General features: G+C 40.2%; 2 protein-coding genes and 1 long non-coding RNA gene across 6 annotated transcripts in view; 1 reads left to right on the top strand and 2 right to left on the bottom strand.

The window, feature by feature from the left end:
- Nucleotides 1-14,845, bottom strand: part of LOC149134283 (uncharacterized) — a 62,006-nt gene extending 47,161 nt beyond the window's left edge. Inside the window, exon 1 of the mRNA XM_089355973.1 lies at nt 14,324-14,845. Coding sequence (XP_089212099.1) covers nt 14,324-14,732 — 409 coding nt within the window. The 5' untranslated portion in view covers nt 14,733-14,845. The remainder of the gene's footprint in view (nt 1-14,323) is intronic.
- The window catches only part of LOC149134280 (uncharacterized), an 880,637-nt gene that overhangs the window by 706,344 nt on the left and 151,793 nt on the right, over nt 1-22,500 (top strand). The window lies entirely within an intron of this gene.
- LOC149134281 (uncharacterized) overlaps nt 1-22,500 on the bottom strand; it is a 438,594-nt gene that overhangs the window by 270,253 nt on the left and 145,841 nt on the right. The window lies entirely within an intron of this gene.

The following is a 22,500-nucleotide window of genomic DNA, read 5'->3' as shown; positions in this document are numbered from 1 at the left end:
GATGTGGGTGGGACAGATTGAAGGATGTGCTGAAACGATTGTCATGTCGAATAAAAGATTCTAAATCCATCTTCTGTTTCTTTTATCAACAATAAACACAACAAACATTGTGGGTTTCCTGACATAAATCCAGTGAAAATTGTAGAGTTTCTGTGGAGGATGACATCAGGTAGCCTGAAACGGTGAATGTGCTTTGACTGACATAAGAATAGGCATATACTCAAAGTCCAAATAGTTACATGTGTGTGTGTATATATATGCATCTGTGTGCGTGTGTATATATATATTTATATATATATATATAGCAGTGTATATGTCTGTGTGTATATATATATATATATATATATATATACATATATATATACATATATATATATATATAACTTTTATGAGTAATATTCTAAAAGAATATATAATTGAACTTATGTTGAGTGCTCAATTATCTTGAGCAAATATATGTGATTTTATATTATTAATTCATCAATAATATATTTAGGAAATCAATATTTAGTATTTCAAAAGATATATATCCAACATAACATGGTAGCATAATAAATTTAAAAGTTTAAAACATTTGGAAGAAGACAACAAAGAGGAATAGAAAACTAATTGTATTCAATGAAATGTATCTGAGAAAGATGTTGAGAGCACACTGGCAGATCAGGTCAGAAACAAAGAGATTCTGAGAAGAGCGAGGTTGTGACCATTGCAAGGGATTCCATCTGACTGGCTCCATTCTGTACCTAACCAATCAGCAGGACTTGAAAACAACCATGGCTTGAGTACTACCTGATAACGAGTGTGAAAAAAAGGGAGGCCAAAGATCCGATGCTACCCGGTGGTGGCCATTTCAAGATGACCCGAAGACTTGCTGGGGCTGCCTACTGGACCCTAGCAGCAGGAAATTTAGACAGAGTTTGGCAGAGTTTCTACAGCTGGATGCCCTTCCTAACGCCAACCACTCGGAGAGTGTAGTGGGGGATTTTTACGTGCCACCAGCACGAAGAACAGTCAGGCGGTACTGGCAACGGCCACGCTCAGAATGGTGTATTTTACGTGCCACCTGCACAAGAGCCAGTCCAGGGGCACTGGCAACAATCTCGCTTGAATGTCTTTACACGTGCCATCTGGCACAAGTGCCAGGAAGGCGACGCTGGGCACAGGTGCCCCTAACGGTGCTCGAAACGTCAAAGACTTTTAGTATTCCCGAGCGTTAAACTAATACATCCTTTTGTTGTTTACACCACCTGTCCTCGTCTGTTGTTGTTTTTTTCGTAAATTCTCCCATTTATATGTATGAATGTATTTATGTGTGTGTATATATATGTGTGTGTCTGTGTGTGTGTGTACGTATGCATATGTAACTAACAGGCATTCCCGTCAGTTATGACGATGAGTGCTCAATGATCTGATCAATGGAACGACTTGCTTGTGAAATTAGCATACAAGTGGCTGAGCACTCCACAGACATTGCATAATCCTTAACATAGTTCTCATGGAGGTTCAGTGTGACTGAGAATGGGAGAAGAATGGCCCTTTTTGAATCCCATGTACAACTCCTTTCTGCCAGCTGAATGGCAGGACACAACACCACCACCGGGAACTCACAGCCTTGCAATTGAGCGCAGGACACACTGCAACCACTAAGCCACAGGCCTCTACGATACAAACACATACATACATACATATATACATATATATATGTATATACAGTGGCATGTAAAAAGCACCATTTGAGCATGGTTGTTGCTAGTGCTGCCTGACTGGCCCACGTAAAAGCACCCACTTCACTCTTGTAGTGGTTGGCATTTGGAAGGGCATCCAGCTGTAGAAACCTTACCAGATCAGAATGAAACCTGGTACAGCCTGCTGGCTTGCCAGTCCTCAGTCAAACCATCCAACCCATGATGATGATGATGATGATGCATATGTACATATGTATATCTTAGATAAAACTTTGATATGTTTCAACCAAAGATTGGTCCAGGCCATGTCCAATTTAATAGCACCACCTGATAGGATTATCTAAATCCTTTTAAAGCCAAGTTTTGCGGTATCATGGTCCACTCAAGTGGGGAGTTCTTGTTGAGTGAGTTGTACCCAGGTATGGGTAGCTCACCTGGTATTCCTTGAAAAAGCTGATAGGATCCTTTTCCTCTTTGATCAGTTTTGGGACAATGTTAAATAAGGCAGGGCCCGTTGAGGCCCAAATATTCTGTTTTAGGTTCAAACTGGCCAGATCTGGCCACTCACACCTCCCTAACAATGCCATTCCAAAAAGGAACAATTACATCGCATATAAATAAAAGTTGGTTCTAACTATGATATTAATGTCATCTACATATCTGCTGTAAAGTAGAAGAGTTGTGGACCGTTCTGCTAACATATGTTTGAGTTTTCTGTCCCAACAGGTCATGAAGAGGCCGGCCACATCTCCAGCTACACCAACGCCGATGGCTGCACCTTGAACCTGCATGTATAGTTTTTTGTTGAACTTTACTATGTGGTTCTTCAAGGTGGTTTTTATACTGGCCCCTATTGCATGAGCCATCATTTCCTTCACCTGATTGTTGTTCTCAGGTTTTGGGTGGGTGCAGTCCAGCCACTCCAGTGTTGAGTGGTGCTTCTTTTTCACTGCTGAAGTGATGGTGGGTGGTCTTCCCCTCTGTGGCCTGGTGGGGCAGAATCTACTGAGGTCATGGTCATCCAAATAGTTACTGTCGTAGCTTAGTCTGAGGAGGAGGCCCAGTTCCCTCGTGTTGACCTTGCGGAACTCCACTTCACTCTCACAGATCACCTGAATGCATATCCCCACAGCAAAATCTATGTCTATAGATGGGTAGAGTGAAATCACATCCATACTACCCACTACACAACCTGTTAGGTCGTCGGAGTAGTTGCAAGTACTGATTCTACTGAGGAAGATCTTCCATGCTCACACAGACATCTGGAGACGTCTCTATGAGAGGTCGTAATACTTGTGAGAGGAATTAGGACAGTGTACAGATGCTGGAGATATTTGCTCCACAAACTGGTCTGGTTGGAGGTCCCATGACAGGGTTTATGTAGGGTTTGTGGTCTTTGAGTAACCCATATAGTGTAGGAATGTCGTTGTTGGTAGCTTGGAAATTGTGTGCTGTCCTTTTTGTACGTTGGAGTATGTTGCACCACATTCCCATGTGTGCGTTGAGGATTTTTTTCCACTTTTTCATGTTCTTGTGTAACTTCTCTCATGTTACTGATGTGTTGTTGCATAGTTTGGACATAATTCTGACGGCTGTCTATTGACAGTCTGCCAGACTTGTCCGTAGGGAGGCACACTAATTCCCTGTTCCTAATTCGCTGTCTCAGTTTATGTAGGCCTCTGTCAACAGAGGAGCTGATTTGGTGGGTCCCCTCCTCACTATGTTTTTTAGTGGATTTGTTGTATTAGTCTAAGATATGTCGGAGTCTATTTCTTGCTAAGGAGATCTTTGCTTCTGTTTCACTGTCGATTTGGGGTGGGATACATGCCCTTTTGTTGAAGGGTAAGTCTGTGGGGGAGATCCTTGTCATGTCATAAGATTAGTTGTTAGGGTTAGGGTTGTAGAAGGCAGAGTGTAGGGTGTTACTATCATTGTGGTTGTTGTTGTTGTTATAATAATAATAATAAATAAGTAATCATCATTTTCTCCATACTAGCATGGGTTGTATGTGTCCTGTTGATATCTGTTTCAGTTTAATTCCTTTTGCAATGTTTTCATAAAATACAGTTGTTCCTTGGCTTACACAGTTTTCTGTTTCTTAGTTTCACTTTAGCAACGAAAACGTGATAATTAGATGCGGGGTAGCCATGTGCTTTCTCTGCAGCAACACACCTCTACCTGTCCCTCTATCATACTACAGCTGAGGATGAAGCCACCTCTCTCACTACTAGCAATCTACTCTGCCTTGAAATTTACTTGGTAATTTTTCTAGTGTCAGTGTTACCGAAACTGTTACTCAGACATAGAGAAACCATGTCAAAACACACATTAGAGCTAAGTGTAGTAATTCGTCTCAGATCATGTGAAATAGTCCAACCCATGACAGCCTGAAAAACGAATGTTAAATGATGATGATGATACATATACATGTTAATTGTATTTCTTATTTTCATTGCAATAATTAATTTGTTTCTGTTATAAATAAAAACATCAACTTCATTTCGCATGATAATGATTAGCTTGATGACTTGTGGATGCAATGCACTTTCACGTGTGTCGCAGGCACAGATGCCAGGAAGGCGACGCTGGTAACGATCCCGCTCAAAAGGTGCTATTTACATGCCTTCTACCTTACAATTAACTAAATTGGCATAGAATAATGGTTTCATATTGTTTTATAATTAAGATCTAAACTGTTAATATATGAATGCAAAAGAGATTGTTGAAGAACTGCGAACCTACTTTTGGGTCCCCCTGTATATAGTAATTTCATTCTAAGACAATGTGGTAAGAACCTTATGTGGTTGATAAGTTTCGATAAAGAATACTGTGTGAATACAAGGACAACTGTATTTAGTAAACAAGTGTATTTCATGATTCAACACATTAAAAAAATCAAAAAAATCTGACTTTCAAATGTTGTTGGTTGATATTTTGCTCGTTGTTTGCATACCATGTTTTCTGTTATAGTTGGCAAATTGCCAAAGGTAAGTAGTTTTTCTATTTCATGATTCGACATAAGAAACAAAAAAAAAAAAACAATCTGACTTTAAAAATTAAAAATTTGACTGTAACCCTTTCGTTACTATATTTCTGGCCAAAATAGACCCCTCATGAGTTTCAATTAAATTCTAAAATAATCATGAATTTAGACTAGTCTCATTAAACACCTATAACTTTTAGGAGTGGCTGTGTAGTAAGTAGTTTGCTTACCAACCACATGGTCCCGGGGTTCAGTCCCACTGCGTGGCATCTTGGGCAAATGTCTTCTACTATGGCCTCGGGCCGACCAAAGCCTTGTGAGTGGATTTGGTAGACGGAAACTGAAAGAAGCCCGTCTTATATATATATATATATATATATATAGGTGTAGGAGTGGCTGTGTGATAAGTAGCTTGCTTAAGAACCACATGGTCCCGGGGTTCAGTCCCACTGCGTGGCATCTTGGGCAAATGTCTTCTACTATAGCCTCGGGCCAACCAAAGCCTTGTGAGTGGATTTGGTAGACGGAAACTGAAAGAAGCCCCTCCTATATATATATATATGTGTGTAGGAGTGGCTGTTTTGCCAACCACATGGTTCCGGGTTCAGTCCCACTGCATGGCATCTTGGGCAAGTGTCTTCTACTATAGCCCCGGGCCGACCAAAGCCTTGTGAGTGGATTTGGTAGACGGAAACTGAAAGAAGCCTGTCGTATATATGTATGTATGTATATATGTATGTGTGTATGTGTTTGTATGTCTGTGTTTGTCCCCCCCCCCAACATCGCTTGACAACCGATGCTGGTGTGTTTATGTCCCCGTAACTTAGCGGTTCGGCAAAAGAGACCGATAGAAAAAGTACTAGGCTTCCAAAGAGTAAGTCCTGGGGTCGATTTGCTCGACTAAAAGGCGGTGCTCCACCATGGCCACAGTCAAAAGACTGAAACAAGTAAAAGAGATATTAATGTGATATTTGGAACATAATTAAAGAAAGGGTTCTTAATCAATTCTATTGCATAATTTTTGTCTCAAAGTTCTCCACGTACTGGGGCGGGGGGGTACTGCTAGTGTCCCTCACATGTAAATATTGGTTCAGCTTCACGAATCGTACTCGTTCATAATACTGGAAATATATTCATCGCCAAAAGGTTCCTGATCGCTCCAGTAATTTGTTAGTCTGGGTAACATGCACCCAACACCAGAGCTGAAGACACCTCCGAAAGGGGGTGGCCCCGCCACGTCAAAACGGTAGAGGAGTAGGGGCCGAAACCGGACGTGGTTCCTCCTGATGATGTCTTGAGCTAACTGGATCCTAATCCACCAAGGGAAGGTATGTCAGAAGAAAGTAATTCAACAACGCGGGTTGATGAACCGTAAGACGTGTGGCGAGAACCTTCCGGAAAATAACCATAGCGAAGGACATTCCACAGTTGAATTAGAACAGTCACAAACAGTGAAAGAAGACATCCACCCAACACCAGAACTGGCCCCGCCACATCAAAACGGTAGAGGAGTAGGGGCCGAAACCGGACGTGGTTCCTCCTCATGATGTCTTGAGCTAACTGGATCCTATAAAGGAGCTGTTGTGGTAGCAGACCACGAAACATGGTTGAAATTCCTACCCATAATAATATTTATGGCAAAAAATGCCCGTATTTCATCTACAGTTACAGGAAACCGCAAGCTATCTTTTTTTTCCCGGTTCGTTTACATTCTTCGTAACGGTTTGTTTCCGCAGTAATCAGTTGAAACAAGCATGAAAAGGAAGTCTAAAGGTTTCGCTTCCTGAGAAAGACTATGGCTAGACCCTGTTTCCTCACAAAAATTGATAATAAAAACGTTTGTTTTAATTTTTACTCCATTCTGGTGTAAAATCATCCTCGCTGTCACCGTCGCCGCTTTCAGAATCGCTGATTTCGGTTTCGGATCCAGAAATATCCGATTCCTTATCGTTCACCACGTGCTTTTGTAGCTCATTCATTCTTTTCTTCGATGTCTCCATATCTTCTGTTGAAAAACCTTCAAATTCGGAATCACTGCTTGATAGCATGAAACTCCTCTCCATCTTCAAAGTTGAAAAAAATCAACGCTGCAAAAAATGTGGAAAGAAATCTTCCAAAATTCACTGAGTTCAAATATCAGGCCAAACAATGTGGGAGACAATAACTCAACTGTTTGCAAAGTGAAATCAGGTGTTTTAACGACTGTATTAACGAGATTTGGGTTCAAATATACATTTAAATAACAATGGGTATGCTCGGCCGGCTACGGCCGGGTTAGTCTTATGAACCAAAATCTTTTCGTCCGGCTACGGCCGGGTTAGTAACGAAAGGGTTAAAAAAAAAAAATAATAATCTGACTTTAAAAAAAAAAACAATCTGACTTTAAAAATAAAAAAATTGACTTTAAAAAAAATCTGACGTTCAAATGTTGTTGGTTGATATTTTGCTCGTTGTTTGCATATCATGTTTTCTGTTATAGTTGGCAAATTGCCAAAGGTAAGTAGTTTTTCTTATTTTGTTGAGTATTTGCTGTTTTTCTTATTTTGTTGAGGGTTTGTTGTTAGGATTGGGGTTCAGACTTTAGACTATATTAGGGTTAGCTTGGGGATTTGTGAACGGTTTTTAGAGAGAATAGTTAGGTAAGAGATCAAAGTTTGAACTAGGGGTTAGGCTTTGTAGCGATGGGGAGGGTAGAGATTAAACAGGATCAGTACTGAAGATGAAGGTTTGTTGCGAGTGTTGATCATGGTTTAATGTTGGGTTTAGCAGTGAAAGACAGGGATGAGGGCTAAGGTGAGTGTTTTGTGCGATCATGCCTCATCCCCTACTAGAATAGGAGGGAAGAGGTAGGCCCAGGAAGACCTGGGATGAGGTGATGCTCTTGTGCGGGTGGCACATAAAATACACCATTTTGAGCGTGGCCGTTGCCAGTACAGCATGACTGGCCTTCGTGCCGGTGGCAAGTAAAAAACACCCACTACACTCTCTGAGTGGTTGGCGTTAGGAATGGCATCCAGCTGTAGAAACTCTGCCAAATCAGATTGGAACCTGGTGTAGCCATCTGGTTTCACCAGTCCTCAGTCAAATCGTCCAACCCATGCTAGCATGGAAAGCGGACGTTAAACGACGATGATGATGATGATGGTATATATATATAAAAATTGGAAATGTAAAATAAAAACAAAACACAAAGGATTCTGTATATATATATATATATATCTATATATATATGTACGTCTGTATATATATATATATATATATATATATATATATATATATATATATATATATACATGTATACTCTTTTACTCTTTTACTTGTTTCAGTCTTTTGACTGTGGCCATGCTGTAACACCACTTTTAGTCGAGCAAATCGACCCCAGGACTTATTCTTTGGAAGCCTAGTACTTATTCTATCGGTCTCTTTTTGCCGAACCGCTAAGTTACGGGGACATAAACACACCAGCATCGGTTGTTAAGTGATGTTTGGGGGACAAACACAGACACTCATACACACATACATAGATATATACGACGGGCTTCTTTCAGTTTCCGTCTACCAAATCCACTCGTACATACATCTATACATATATATATACATATGTACATAATATATACATAATTTGTGGCATGACAATTCCTTGCTGTCTCTTATCTTTATGTTTAAAGGTAAAATTGTGAAGTTTATACTTCCTTATCAAATTTACGATAATATATGTGTATGTACGTGTGTGTGTGTGTGTGTGTGTGTGTGTATGTATCTCTTATCTTTTATTCTGTGTGGACAATTCCTTTTACATCGATGAAACAAATCAGCATCGTCTTGACATTGGCTTTCACTCGATGTACTTTTGTTGGGCGGGGGGGGGGGGAGAGAAGGACTTATTCTTTGTAAGTCTAGTACTTATTCTATCGGTCTGTTTGGCCCTTACCTCTTATATTGCTTAAACAAAGAAATCCCTGAACTAAAAGGTGGTCTATATAGAGATGATGCTTTATTCATCATCCCTAGTAATAGCAAATCATTCATTGAGAGAATAAGAAAGAAAATCAGAAAAATTTTTAAAAGTTTTAACTTAGACATTACTTATGAATATGGTAATAAAATTGTAAATTTCTTAGATACCACTCTCAACATAGAAACTAGATTATACCACCCATATAGAAAAGAAAATGAAACTACTAGATATGTAAGTAGATTATCCAATCATCCACCTAATGTATTAAATTCTTTAAATGGGAAATTATAAGAAAAGCTCAACCTTATAGAAATAATAGATATGGATGTGAATTGTGTTCTATGGAAATATATGAAATTTTTAAACTTAGGAACAATCCTAATCTAATCAATAATAGATTAGACCTTAGGGTATCATGTGTGCATTGCTCTACTCACACTTTTAAATTTTTAAAAAAATAGGACTTTTATTGACATTATTTCATGATTTTTGTGGAAGATAATTACATCTCATTTTATTTATTTTATTAACATACCTCTTATTGTGTAAACATTAGTTAGAGTTCTGTTGTTGTCTGTACCACTATACTGTTACTCTATTCAGACTAAAAGTAAAAAACCTATTTGACCCATATACCTAGGGCTATAATTCCTCAACATTTTGATAGTAATAAAATGACCTGATACTACTACGACCAGTGAAACCTCTAGATTCTAATACTTTTATAGCCTTGTCCATGCATACTGCTTACACCTTCCCTCTCTTTAGAAGTAATTGTCCCTTTGCTATGGCCACTAGATAAGAAACAATAGAATTCTGAGACAGTTAAAACTTTTGTCTAGAATCAATTACTAGCCTGATAGACTCCGCTATGTCAAGATGGACTTATATATTCTTCCTCACATTTGGATTTTATGTATGCTCTCTCCCACTTGGATTTAATATGTTACCACATTTATAATATGTCTTTTTTCTGCATTTTCGTGCAGCTGAAGATTGCTCTTCATATTGCATTTAAGGTAATGCTCACATTACTTAAATAAATTGAAGTAGCATGAAACGTGCGTACTGCAATCACTTTTGAAATCCGTGTTGCTTATTGTTTGATATATACATATGTATGTATATATATATATGTGTATGTATGTACATATGTATATATGTATATATATATATATATATATGTATGAATGCATGTATGTATGAATAAATGAGTGTGTGGGTATGTATGTAGATATGTATGTATGAATAGACAGACATACATGAGGTGTGTCTGACAGATAGTGTCAAGCTCCATTAAACTTGAAATATGATATCCCTGGAGTTACTGGTCATCCATGGGATAATTACAATTTAAGTAGAGAGATTTTTTATTCTATTTGTCTATACCACTTGTCTAGAAGATAAAAGGATGTGTGTATATATGTAAATGGTAATTAGAAGTATATAAAACCCAAAAGAATGAAGAATTAGAATAATAATGAAAATAAACTTTAAAATATAAAGAAACATAAAGAAACATATATATGGTGCCGGGGTGGCTATGTGAATAGGCGAAGGGGTGGCTGTGTGGTAAGTAGCTTGCTGACCAACCATATGGTTCTGGGTTCAGTCCCACTGCATAGTACCTTGGGCAAGTGACTTCAACTATAGCCTCGGGCCGACCAAAGCCTTGTGAGTCGATTTGGTAGACGGAAACTGAAAGAAGCCCGTCGTATCTATCTATCTATATATATATATATATGTGTGTTTATGTTTGTGTTTGTGCCCCTAGCATTGCTGGACAACCGATGCTGGTGTGTTTACGTCCCCGTAACCTAGAGGTTTGGCAAAAGAGACCGATAGAATAAGTCCTGGGGTCGTTTTGCTCAGCTAAAGGTGGTGCCCCAACTATAGACTGTCCTACTTCCTCTCACAAGTATTACGACCTCTCATAGAGACGTCTCCAGATGTCTGTGTGAGAGGTGGCCCAGGAAGATGTCAGGTTAGATATGGCATTAATCAAGTTCCCTGGGACTTTAGCAAGTCGGAGGGCTTCTAGCATCCACGAATGGTGGACAGAGTCGAAGGCTTTTTTATAGTCAAGCCACATGGAGACCAGATTCCTTCTGTGCTGCCGTACCTCCGTCATTACTACCTTATTTATAAGTAGTTGTTCAGTACATCCCCAGACTCCTTTCTTCCCAGCTGCTTGTTCAGCTGTGATTATACTATTGTTTTCACAGTGGTCTTGGAGGAATCTGCTTAGGCATGCTGTATAAATCTTATGCATTAAATTTTGGCATGCAATAGGCCTGTAATTTTTTGCCAATTGGGTTTCCTTGCTTTTCGGAACAAGCTTTGTTTCCGCCAGAGCCAACCAGTCTGGTATGCTGCCATCTCCATTGAGGGCTTGCTGCTACAGTTTAATAAGGTACGGTTGGTAACAGGTAAGCTTCTTGTACCAGTATCCAACGATCAGGTCCCTACGCGGTGCTTTACCATCATGGAGTTTTTGGAGGACAGTTGCAAGAACATCACCGTCAATCTTGTATGTCTTGGGTATAATCCCCGGACAATAATCATTTTTTATTTTCTGCAGCCATAGAGCATTTCGGTTAAACTCCTTTTCTTCTCCCCAGATCTTTCTCCAGAAGGAGTCCACATCATCTTGCGAAGGGGGTTCAGTAATGCTCACTGTCTTCCCTCTCATGTCTCTATACTCCACTGCCTGGTTTTGGCTAAACTTTCTGCTTATCCTTCTACGTTCAGTTACTCTCTTCTGGCATCGGAGTCTCTCACTGACAGCCTTCAATTCTTGTTTGAGAGTGATTAGTTTACACCTGAGGGTTGCTTTCTTACTGTCCCCAAACGTTACTTCCATCCTTTTCTTTGATCTCTGCTGGTGGGACGTATAGTAGCCTGTTTCTTTGCAGGCGAGAAGCATTGTCCCTTGACTGATGGTCTTCAGTAACCATGCAATTCTCTTCTCTGTTTTCAGAACGCATGCTGGCACAGTTCTCTCGCTTATGGTTTTATGCTCATTCCTGTTATGTTTATTTAAAGTGTGTGTGTCGTTCATAGATTGTTTCGTAGCAACAGCCAATGCATATATACAAGCGTTAATCTGCCAGAACGAGGGTTCATTACATAGTTGTAGATAATCTCTTCCTATGTCGTCGATGGCTCTTAATATAATCTCTTTCGGCCTTCGGTTTATTTTGGTAGAGAAGCCCCCATTTTCAAGGGCGTCTTCTAAGGCGGATGGAATGTGTTCATGGAATATATTATTTAGGTCGTGTTTCACTGATGCATATTCTTCGCGGTCAGTGTGTGTGTGTGTGTGTGTGTGTGTGTGTGTGTGTGTGCATGCATTTGCATATGTATGTACACGTACTTTTCTATATAAAAAAAACTCTTTTCCTCTCTCCCATCTGCTATTATCTACTCAGTAATTTGGTAGCGCCGCTTCCACCGCGCCCATCCCCCACTACTTCCCTCATTACCGTAACATGAAGTTTGCTTCCGCCTATAAACGTTGTTTCCAGCGCGGATTATACACATGTCTCTCCTGTTTGTGTATATGGAAGCATGTGTGTGTGTGTGAATGCATAGATATGCAATCACATGCATATAGATACATACAAATACACACACGCACACACACATATATATATATGGAATTCCACATGTAAAAGAGAGAGGAGGGTGATTATAGAGGTGTACTCCCGAGTGGAATCTGGATGTTACCCCATTCGCATTTACGGTTGAGAGAGGGTTTGTATTCCTGTATACAGACAGCTTCAGTGACTTTTTTTTAACGTACTTTTATCATCAAACTTTAGATATATCATTTTGTAGAAATATGTAAATATATTTGACCATTTAAGTATCTGTATATTTAACGTGAATGTATATATAACGTTCATATATATATATATATATATATATATATATATATATATATATATATATATACACATATACAGAGAGAGAGAGAGAGAGGCACACACATATACCTATATCGCGTAATCATCTGTGTACGTGCAAATTGGTGGGGCACATTTGTGTATATATGCCCATTGCTTTAACATAACTAATACTAACATTACATTGTTATTATATATCAACATGGTCTGCTTGCTTCCCTTTACGTACTTTTGCTGTGTAGCTTATACGTAATGATGAAACTACATAACAACAATGCAATTTCACATGTGCCAACTGCACGGGTGTAAGTACAGACATATAGACAGATAGAGATACGGGTGGGTGTGTGTGTGTGTACATGTGAACGTATGTTTATGTACGGATATGTGCGTCAGTTCAAGTTGTATACACGACTTACTTTGTTGAAGGTTGTATATACACACACATATGCATCTACACATATGTAAACACACACACACACACATATGTGTGTCTGTGTGCCTTTGTCCCTCTCACCACCGTCTAACGGTGAATGGATACAACGAATGTATGCATATATGCACATATATAACCTTGCTTATATGCACATATATAACCTTGCTTATATGCACATATATAACCTTGCTTATATGCACATATATAACCTTGCTTATATGCACATATATAACCTTGCTTATATGCACATATATAACCTTGCTTATATGCACATATATAACCTTGCTTATATGCACATATATAACCTTGCTTATATGCACATATATAACCTTGCTTATATGCACATATATAACCTTGCTTATATGCACATATATAACCTTTCTTATATGCACATATATAACCTTTCTTATATGCACATATATAACCTTGCTTATATGCACATATATAACCTGGCGTATACGTATATACAAGTACACACGCTCATATTGACACTCACACACACTCACAAATATACGTATAATCTTAAAGTATACACACATATACGCTTATCCATCACTACACCTATACATATATACACATATATACACACACACATACATATATACAAATATATATGACACTAATACAAGGATAACGGTTAAATTCAAACATGCATTTTTTTAATATTGTTATTTTATTAAAACCTTTTTTTTAACACACATAAACATGCCACACATAGATGTATCTACACATACTCATATCTACACATGTTCATACGCACATAGTCATATACACAACGCGCAACACATACACACACGTGCACACACATATGCATCTGCACATACGTACATACATATCAAACTATATACGCTCATACGGTTATATATAACTACATATATATATGTATTATGCATCTCAACATGTATGTAGGGAATGGAATTCCACATGTAAAAGAGAGAGGAGGGTGATTATAGAGGTGTACTCCCGAGTGGAATCTGGATGTTACCCCACTCGCATTTACGGTTGAGAGAGGGTTTGTATTCCTGTATACAGACAGCTTCAGTGACTTGTCTCAGCATTGCATCAGTGGGATGTGTGGATAAGATATTTAAATTAAGTCTCCCTAACGAGCCCTTGTGGCAGTCTACAGCATGCTGGTAGAAGATGGAGTTTGGTTTCTTTTCAATGCAGTTGTCCAGGTGTTCTTTGAGCCTATCATTGATACTCCTAGAAGTCTCACCAATGTATGACTCTGGGTTAGTCGCGCAAGCTCCTTCTTGGCACTTGATCTGGTAGGACATACTGCACAATTATTTTGACAGATGATTCTATCAAACGGATATGATCTACATAATACAGATTTGATAGTCCTACCTGTCTTTTCTGCAACTTTGATCTTAAGGCCAGTTGTGTGCAGGATTTTCTTGAATGCCTTACTTAATACGTTCATAGGTGTAGCATCAACAAACATTACACTGTGAAACTTCTTGTTATCATACCAAGTATCGTTCTTATTTCTTTTGTTGGCCTCCCCCTCTAACCTATTCCAGAACTTGTTGCGGTACAGGGGCCATGTACCGTTTTCAGCATCTCTTAGGATGCGTTCGAATTTTGTTTCCGCTCCATTGTACACCCTGATTCTATAATGCTGTGTGTATCCGGAACGTTGCATTCGGAATATATGGTGCTGGATGTGTTGTTGTGGTTGGCATAGTGGGGATACATTCCTCATTACACCAACTAAGGCTGCTACGAGGATGTTGATCTTGGCAGTACTTGACATCGCAGAGTCACTACGGGTTACCCGTGGATCAGCCACAGGTTTAGAGTGGTGTGAGTGGAGTAGACAGGGTGGAACAGTTCCGTCAATTCTTGTATTTTCTCTCCGGAGCTCAGTATCTAGGACGGGTAACAGTTACTGGGGTGTTTAGAACGGTAGTCTACGGTAGCCGATCTATTGCTGCTATGGATAGGGTCAGCCATGTGTTGTATAGCTGTCATCACCTGTTCCTCATTTAGGGGAGTGTTCGTATCTGTATGTGTATCTGTATTATTATTACATTTCACGACGAGGTTAATGTGGTCGACGTATCGAGAGTACATAGCTAAGTGGATGTTACGGGTCGCAAAGCACTCTGTAAAATTAGCTATGCACTTAGCTATGTACACTCGATACGTTAACGACAGTACCTTCCTTGTGTTTCACACCACAAGACGGACGTTTTGCGGAGATTGTGAGTTCGAAACTCACCCGGGGCACAAATTCTTTTTGTATATATGTATGTATATATATATATATGTATGTATATATATATATATATATATATATGTATGTATATATATGTATGTATATATATATGTATGTATATATATATATATGTATGTATATATATATATGTATTTATATATATGTATGTATATATGTATATATGTATTTATATATATGTATGTATGTATATGTATGTATATATATATGTATGTATGTATATATATATGTATGTATGTATATATATATGTATGTATGTATATATATGCATGTATGTATATATGTATGTATATATATGTATGTATATATGTATGTATCTATATATATATATACATACACACACACGTGTGTACATGCAAGTCTTTGTGCTTATGTTTGTCCCCCACCAGTGATTGGTAACCGGTGTTGGTGTGTTTATGTCCTTAGAGCTTGGTGGTTTGGCAAAAAGACTGACAGAATAAGTACCAGGCTTAAAAAGAAGTTGATTCATATGACTAGAAATTCTTCAAGGCACTGCCCCAGTATGACCACATTCTACTGACTGAGACAAGTGAAAGATAACAGACACACACACACACACACACACACTGAGGTTGGTTCAATCCAATCTTCTCCTTCTTTGAGAATCTGTCGGCTTCTGCTAATGTTAGAAACATCTGCATCTCCACTTTCACATCCTCTCTGATGTTTCTTCTTCAAATTGTTAGCATTTTGTCTGCGATGGAGGAAGGTTGTCTGTCGAAACGTATTTGGCAGCCGACACTTAGAGAGAGATGGCAGACATTTTGTTGAGAGGCCCAGAGTGTGGGATGAGAAAGAAGAAGAAATTTGAAGACAGTTGGGTAAAGGATGAGGAAAATGCTGAAATAAAAATGGGGACAGGGCGTGTGTATGTGTATATATATATATATATATATATATATATATATTTTTTTGTAGATGTATATATCCTGTAGTTGTTGTCTCCGAGAGTTATACATCATGAGTCGTAACAATTCCTTCGTTTGCTTGTTTTGTACTTTTTTTTCTAGTCAAACATTCCGGGTTCCTAAGACTACGTCCCAGATTTTTACTGTGCAACCAGTTCACTTTAATTTTAGTTTTCATGTATTTATTTACTTTTTATGTTTTTTAAGACAGTGGCATATTAGTTGTGAGAGATTTGGCTGCTATTTCTAGCAAAGCTAAGAATATCCTTTGCTGAGTCACATTGGTGCTTTGTAGTAAAGTAATAAAGTGGTTACAGGTGGTGGCACATATATATATATATATATATATATATATATATATACGTACAGGCAATGACTAGTGACTGAGACCTTTGGAAATATGCTGTGCGTCAGAAGACCCAGCAAGCCAAGTGAAACCATAACCCGTGGCCTTTGCCAGGGGCGTAACCAGCCCACTTATGCGTACCTGTCCTTCATTGGACACTAAACTCTGCTTGCGAAGACCAAGCGAAATCGAAATTGAACCCAATTCGACGAATGGCACCCGTGCCAGTGGAGCGCTGACAGCACCATCCAAGCATGATCATTGCCAGAACAGCTGCCTGGCTTCCATGCTGGTGACCAGTAAAAAGCACCATTTGAGCATGATCGTTACCAGCATTGCCTTACTGGCACTTGTGCCGGAGGCACGTAAAAGCACCCACTACACTCTTGGAGTGGTTGGTGTTAGGAAAGGCATCCAGCTGTAGAAACTCTGCCAAATCAGATTGGAGCCTGGTGTAGCCATCTGGTTTCACCAGTCCTCAGTCAAATCGTCCAACCCATGCTAGCATGGAAAGCAGATGTTAAACGATGATGATGATGATGAGATATGTATGTATATGTTTGTGTTTGTCCTCCCACCTTTGCTTGACAACCGACATTGGTGAGTTTGCATCCCTGTAACTTAGCGGTTCGGCAAAAGAAACTAATAGAATAAGTACTAGGCCTATAAAGAATAAATCCTGGGGGCGATTTGTTCAACTAAAGACAGTGCTCCATCATGACCGCAGTCAAATAACTGAAACAAGTAAAAGAAAAGAATACACATCCTTACATATTATATATATGTGTGTATATCATCGTTGTTGTCATTTAATGTCTGCTTTCCATGCTGGCATGGGTTGGACGATTTGACCGAGGACTGGTGAAACCAGAAGGCTGCACCAGGCTCCAATCTGATGTGGCAGAGTTTCTACAGCTGGATGCCCTTCCTAAAGCCAACCACTCCGAGAGTGCAGTGGGTGCTTTTTTCGTGCTGGTGGCACGTCAAAAAGAAATGAAATGCGAGGGCCAGTCCGGTCATATTGTTGAAAAGAGGCCTCTTCTGGTTTCTGCAATGAATTGCAGATGGACATTTGTTCAACCTTGTTTTCTTCATTCAATTAATGTGGGGCCCAAACGAGGAACCTGATGCCATAACCAAGATTACTTGATTGGAATCGTATTTACTTTGATGAATAAAATTTCCACATTGTTGAAATATATTGTGAGGAATTTCATGTTTCAAAACATTGCTTACTTTCCACTCAGCCCAATATATATGTGTGTGTGTATGTATATACACACATACATACATATATACAAAACACATATGTGTGTATGTATGTATGTATATATTCTTTTACTTGTTAGTCATTTGACTGTGGCCATGCTGGAGGACTGCCTCAAAGGGTTTTATGTGTATATACATATGTATGTATATATGCGTATGTATGTATATATACGTATCATCATCATAATTTAATGTCCACTTTCCATGCACAAATGATGTTACTAGCTGGTTATTGTGATCAAAATTATCACAATAAGTGCCTTCCACCCAATGTCTGTGTTTGTACACACACACACATACACATACACACACACACACACGCTGATGTGTATGAGTGTATCTATGCATGTGTATATATATATATTGACGTGTGTATATGTATACACACACACACACATATATATATCTACATATATATATATATACATTGCCTATATGTATATTTCTGCTCTTAGCCTCACTACTTTTAATTACCTTTCTGCTACATTATCCTTCCCCCCTCCTCCCGCCCCCCCCCCCCCCCCACCAACACCCGACACTATTCCACTTCCTTATACACAAATTAATTTGCTGAAAACCCATAAAATTCCTAGCCTCCATTTTGTCAGTCTCTCCACACATGCCAATCCCCTGCCAAATTCTTCACTTGCAAACAGACCCCTAAAAATCTTTGCACTGGTTGCACCAACAAAACACTTTCTATGCCTCAACTGATCCCATTTCCACAAACATCCACCCCCATCTTCAATTGCTAAGCCCCCCACCCCCTACATTCACCTGCAACTTCCAGTAACCTGCACCCTTGTTCCATATTTGCAAAACAGGGACAATTGCTGAGCCACTCCCTGGCCACTCACATAACCCAAACGTTTTTAAATATGTTTCTTTAGCCCTCGGCCCCACAAGACCAGTTGCCTTGTTTCTGTGATGTATAAGTTACTGAAATCCCAACAATGGCTGTGTGGTAAGAAGCATGGTTTCATGTTCAGTCCCACTGCATTGCTAACTTTGGCAACTGCACTCTATATAACCCTAAGCTGGTTAAGGCTTTGTGAGCGGATATGGGTTAACTAACTTTTTTTCACTCTAGTGCCAATTAGCAGCATGCCTTAAGAACTCCTTTTATCGTGGTTTGGGTTTAACTGCCCTTTTTAGCATGTAAGAAGTCCTGTCAAGGGTCTTCTCTCCATGTATAAACCTTTATACCGCCCCCCCCCCCCCCCCCACACACAGACATACATCTATCTGCATAAAAGCCCATCAACTGTTCTACTTTACCTGTGTAAAATGTGGGTATGGGGGTATGATATCTATGTATATTTCCGATTTAGTATTGGGGAAGTTTCATTTATAAGGACGTACTCCGGTATTTGTCTGAGAGTTGGGTCTTTTGGGTGCTTGGATAAGATGCGGATGTCCAGTTGACCCAAGTTGCTTCCATGCTGGTCTTTGGCATGTTGGTAGAGAACGGACGACTGTTTCTTGTCGTCGTATTGTCTCATATGTTTGTTTAGTTGTTCTGCAATGCTCCTAGATGTTTCCCATATGTATGTCATATTCAGGTCTTTACAAGCACCTTCCATGCATTTTATGCTGTAAACTACATTTCTATTTCTGCAGTTAATGCCAGGGCTAATCCTACATACCATGCAGTTATCATTGGTACATATGGTATTCTCAAAGGGGTACGTCCTACATAGTTGTGACCTGATGGAGTTCCCTGGCTTTTCAACAATCTTAATGTTGTGTTTGGACTCCTCAAGAGCTTTTCTAAACCTACGCGCTAGTTCTCCATGGGCTGTGGCCTCTACAAACATCACTCCTTGATAATCTGTCGGTTTTATACCACGTGTTCGCCCTGTTGGCTTTGTCACAAATTCTTTGTATTCTATTCCATTCTTTGTTTCTATATCTAGGGCAGGTACCACTGGTATCATTACTTATAATCTCATCTAACCTCTTTCTAGCTCCCCTGTATACTCGAACCCTATCTTTCTGATCATATCCAGAGAACTCTATATGTTTTTTCGTTTCATAGGGTTCACATAGTGGGGAGATGTTGTTCATTATCCTAACTAAGTCTGCTATCAGTATGTTAATTTTCATGCTGTGTGACAAAACTTAGTTCTTGTGAACAACATGTTTTGAAGCTATGGGTTTCATATAATATGAGTGGACGAGCTGCACTCTATTGTTCACAGTCTCTAACCAAAGTTCAATATGAAGTACAGGGAGCCTATTGTTGGGGTGTTTAGTTGGGTAATTTACAGTTACCTTGATACTTTGGTGGATGGAGTTAGCTATTTGCTGGATGCTCTCCATTACGTTCCTTTCTGTTTCTACACGACCGTCACTAGAGTTGGTCCTAACTATGATATTAATGTCATCTACATATCTGCTGTAAAGTAGAAGAGTTGTGGACCGTTCTGCTAACATATGTTTAAGTTTTCTGTCCCACCAGGTCATGAAGAGGCCGGCCACATCTCCAGTTACACCAACTCCGATGGCCGCACCTTGAACTTGCATGTATAGTTTTTTGTTGAACTTTACTATGTGGTTCTTCAAGGTGGTTTTTATGACCATGCTGCCAAAGACCAGCATGGAGGCAACTTGAGTCAACTGGACATCCGCATCTTATCCAAGCACCCAAAAGACCCAACTCTCAGACAAATATGGGAGTACATGTAACAAAGAAAAAGCACCGTTTGAACATGGCTAATGCTAGTAATGCCTGATTAGCACCTGTGCCAGTGAAATGTAATAAGCACCATTAGAGAGGGGTCGATACCAGTGCCGCCTGACTGGCACTCATGCCAGTGGCACTTACAAAGCACCATTTGCGTGGGGCCAATGCCAGTGCCATCTGACTGGTACCTGTGCCGGTGGTACATAAAAGCACCAACTACACTCTCGGAGTGGTTGGCATTAGGAAAGGCATCCAGCTGTAGAAACCATGCCAGATCAGATTGGAGCCTGGTGTAGCCATCTGGTTCACCAGTCCTCAGTCAAACCGTCCAACCGATGCCAGCATGAAATACAACGCACCATTAAGGATCGAATTGTTGACCGTATGATTGTAAGCTCAACACCCTAACCAGTAAGCCATGTGCCTTCACCATATATATCATCATCATCGTTTAACGTCCGCTTTCCATGCTAGCATGGGTTGGACGATTTGACTGAGGACTGGTGCAAACGGATGGCTACACCAGGCTCCAATCTAATTTGGCAGAGTTTCTACAGCTGGATGCCCTTCCTAACGCCAACCACTCAGAGTGTGTAGTGGGTGCTTTTACGTGTCACCCGCACGAAAACGGCCACACTTGAAATGGTGTCTTTTATGTGCCACCCGCACAAGAGCCAGTCCAGGGGCACTGGCAACGATCTCGCACGAAAACCCTACAAGGCCAGTCAGGCGGTACTGGCAACGGTCACGCTCAGGATGGTACATCTTATGTGCCACCCGCACAAGAGCCAGTCCAGGGGCACTGGCAACGATCTCACTTGGCTTGCCGGGTCTTCTCACGCACAGCACATTTCCAAAGGTCTCGGTCAGTAGTCATCGCCTCGGTGAGGCCCAATGTTCGAAAGTCTTGCCTCACGAACTCAGACCAGGTCTTCCTGGGCCTACCTCTTCCACGGGTTCCCTCAACTGTTAGGGAGTGGCACTTTTTCACGCAGCTATCCTCATTCATTCTCACCACATGTCCAAACCAGCGCAATCGTCTCTCTTGCACACCACTACTGACGCTTCTTATGTTCAGCTTTTCTCTCAAGATACTTACACTCTGATGGGTATGCACATTTACATTACATATCCAGCGGAGCATACTGGCTTCATTCCTTGCGAGCTTACGCATATCCTCAGCGGTCACAGCCCATGTTTCACTGCCATGTAGCATGGCTGTTCGTACACATGCGTCATACAGTCTGCATTTTACCCTGAGTGAGAGTCCCTTTGTCGCCAGCAGAGGTAAGAGCTCTCTAAACTTGGCCCAGGCTATTCTTATTCTAGCAGTTACACTTTCAGCGCACCCACCCCCCACTACTAATTTGGTCACCCAGATAGTGGAAGCTATCAACTACCTCTAGTTTTTCTCCCTGGAATAAGATAGAAGTTGTTTCCTGTTTGTTCACAGTGTTTATTGCACCTGAACATCTGCCACATACAAAGACTAACTTTGTAGTTAATCTGCCTTTGATATTGCTGCACCTCTTATGTGTCCATAGCTTGCACCGGGTACATCTTATAGAGTTACTGCCTACTCCTTTACTGCATACTGAGCAGGGCCATCTACCTGAAGGGGTTTGTGTTTTATCTACCTTCCTACTTATTAGGATTTTGGTTTTTGCTAGGTTGACTCTAAGGCCCTTCGATTCTAGTCCTTGCTGCCACACCTTAAACTTCTCCTCTAGTTCTGATAATGACTGCGCAATTAGTGCAAGATCATCAGCATAGAGGAGCTCCCAGGGGCAACCTGTCTTGAATTCCTCTGTGATTGCCTGGAGGACTATGATAAATAGGAGGGGGCTGAGGACGGAACCTTGGTGGACCCCTACCTCTACCCGGAATTCATTACTGTACTCATTTCCAACCCTCACCTTACTGGCAGCATCTCTGTACATGGCTTGCACAGCTCTCACTAACCATTCTTCTATCCCAAGTTTCCTCATTGACCACCAGATAAGGGATCGGGGGACCCTGTCAAAGGCTTTCTCCATGTCAACGAAGGCCAGGTAC

The sequence above is a fragment of the Octopus bimaculoides genome, chromosome 8, assembly GCF_046866305.1.
Source record: "Octopus bimaculoides isolate indiv1 chromosome 8, ASM4686630v1, whole genome shotgun sequence".
Taxonomy (NCBI): Eukaryota; Metazoa; Mollusca; class Cephalopoda; order Octopoda; family Octopodidae; genus Octopus; species Octopus bimaculoides.
Note: the sequence above shows the minus strand (reverse complement) of the source record. Positions and strands in the feature narration are given on the sequence as shown.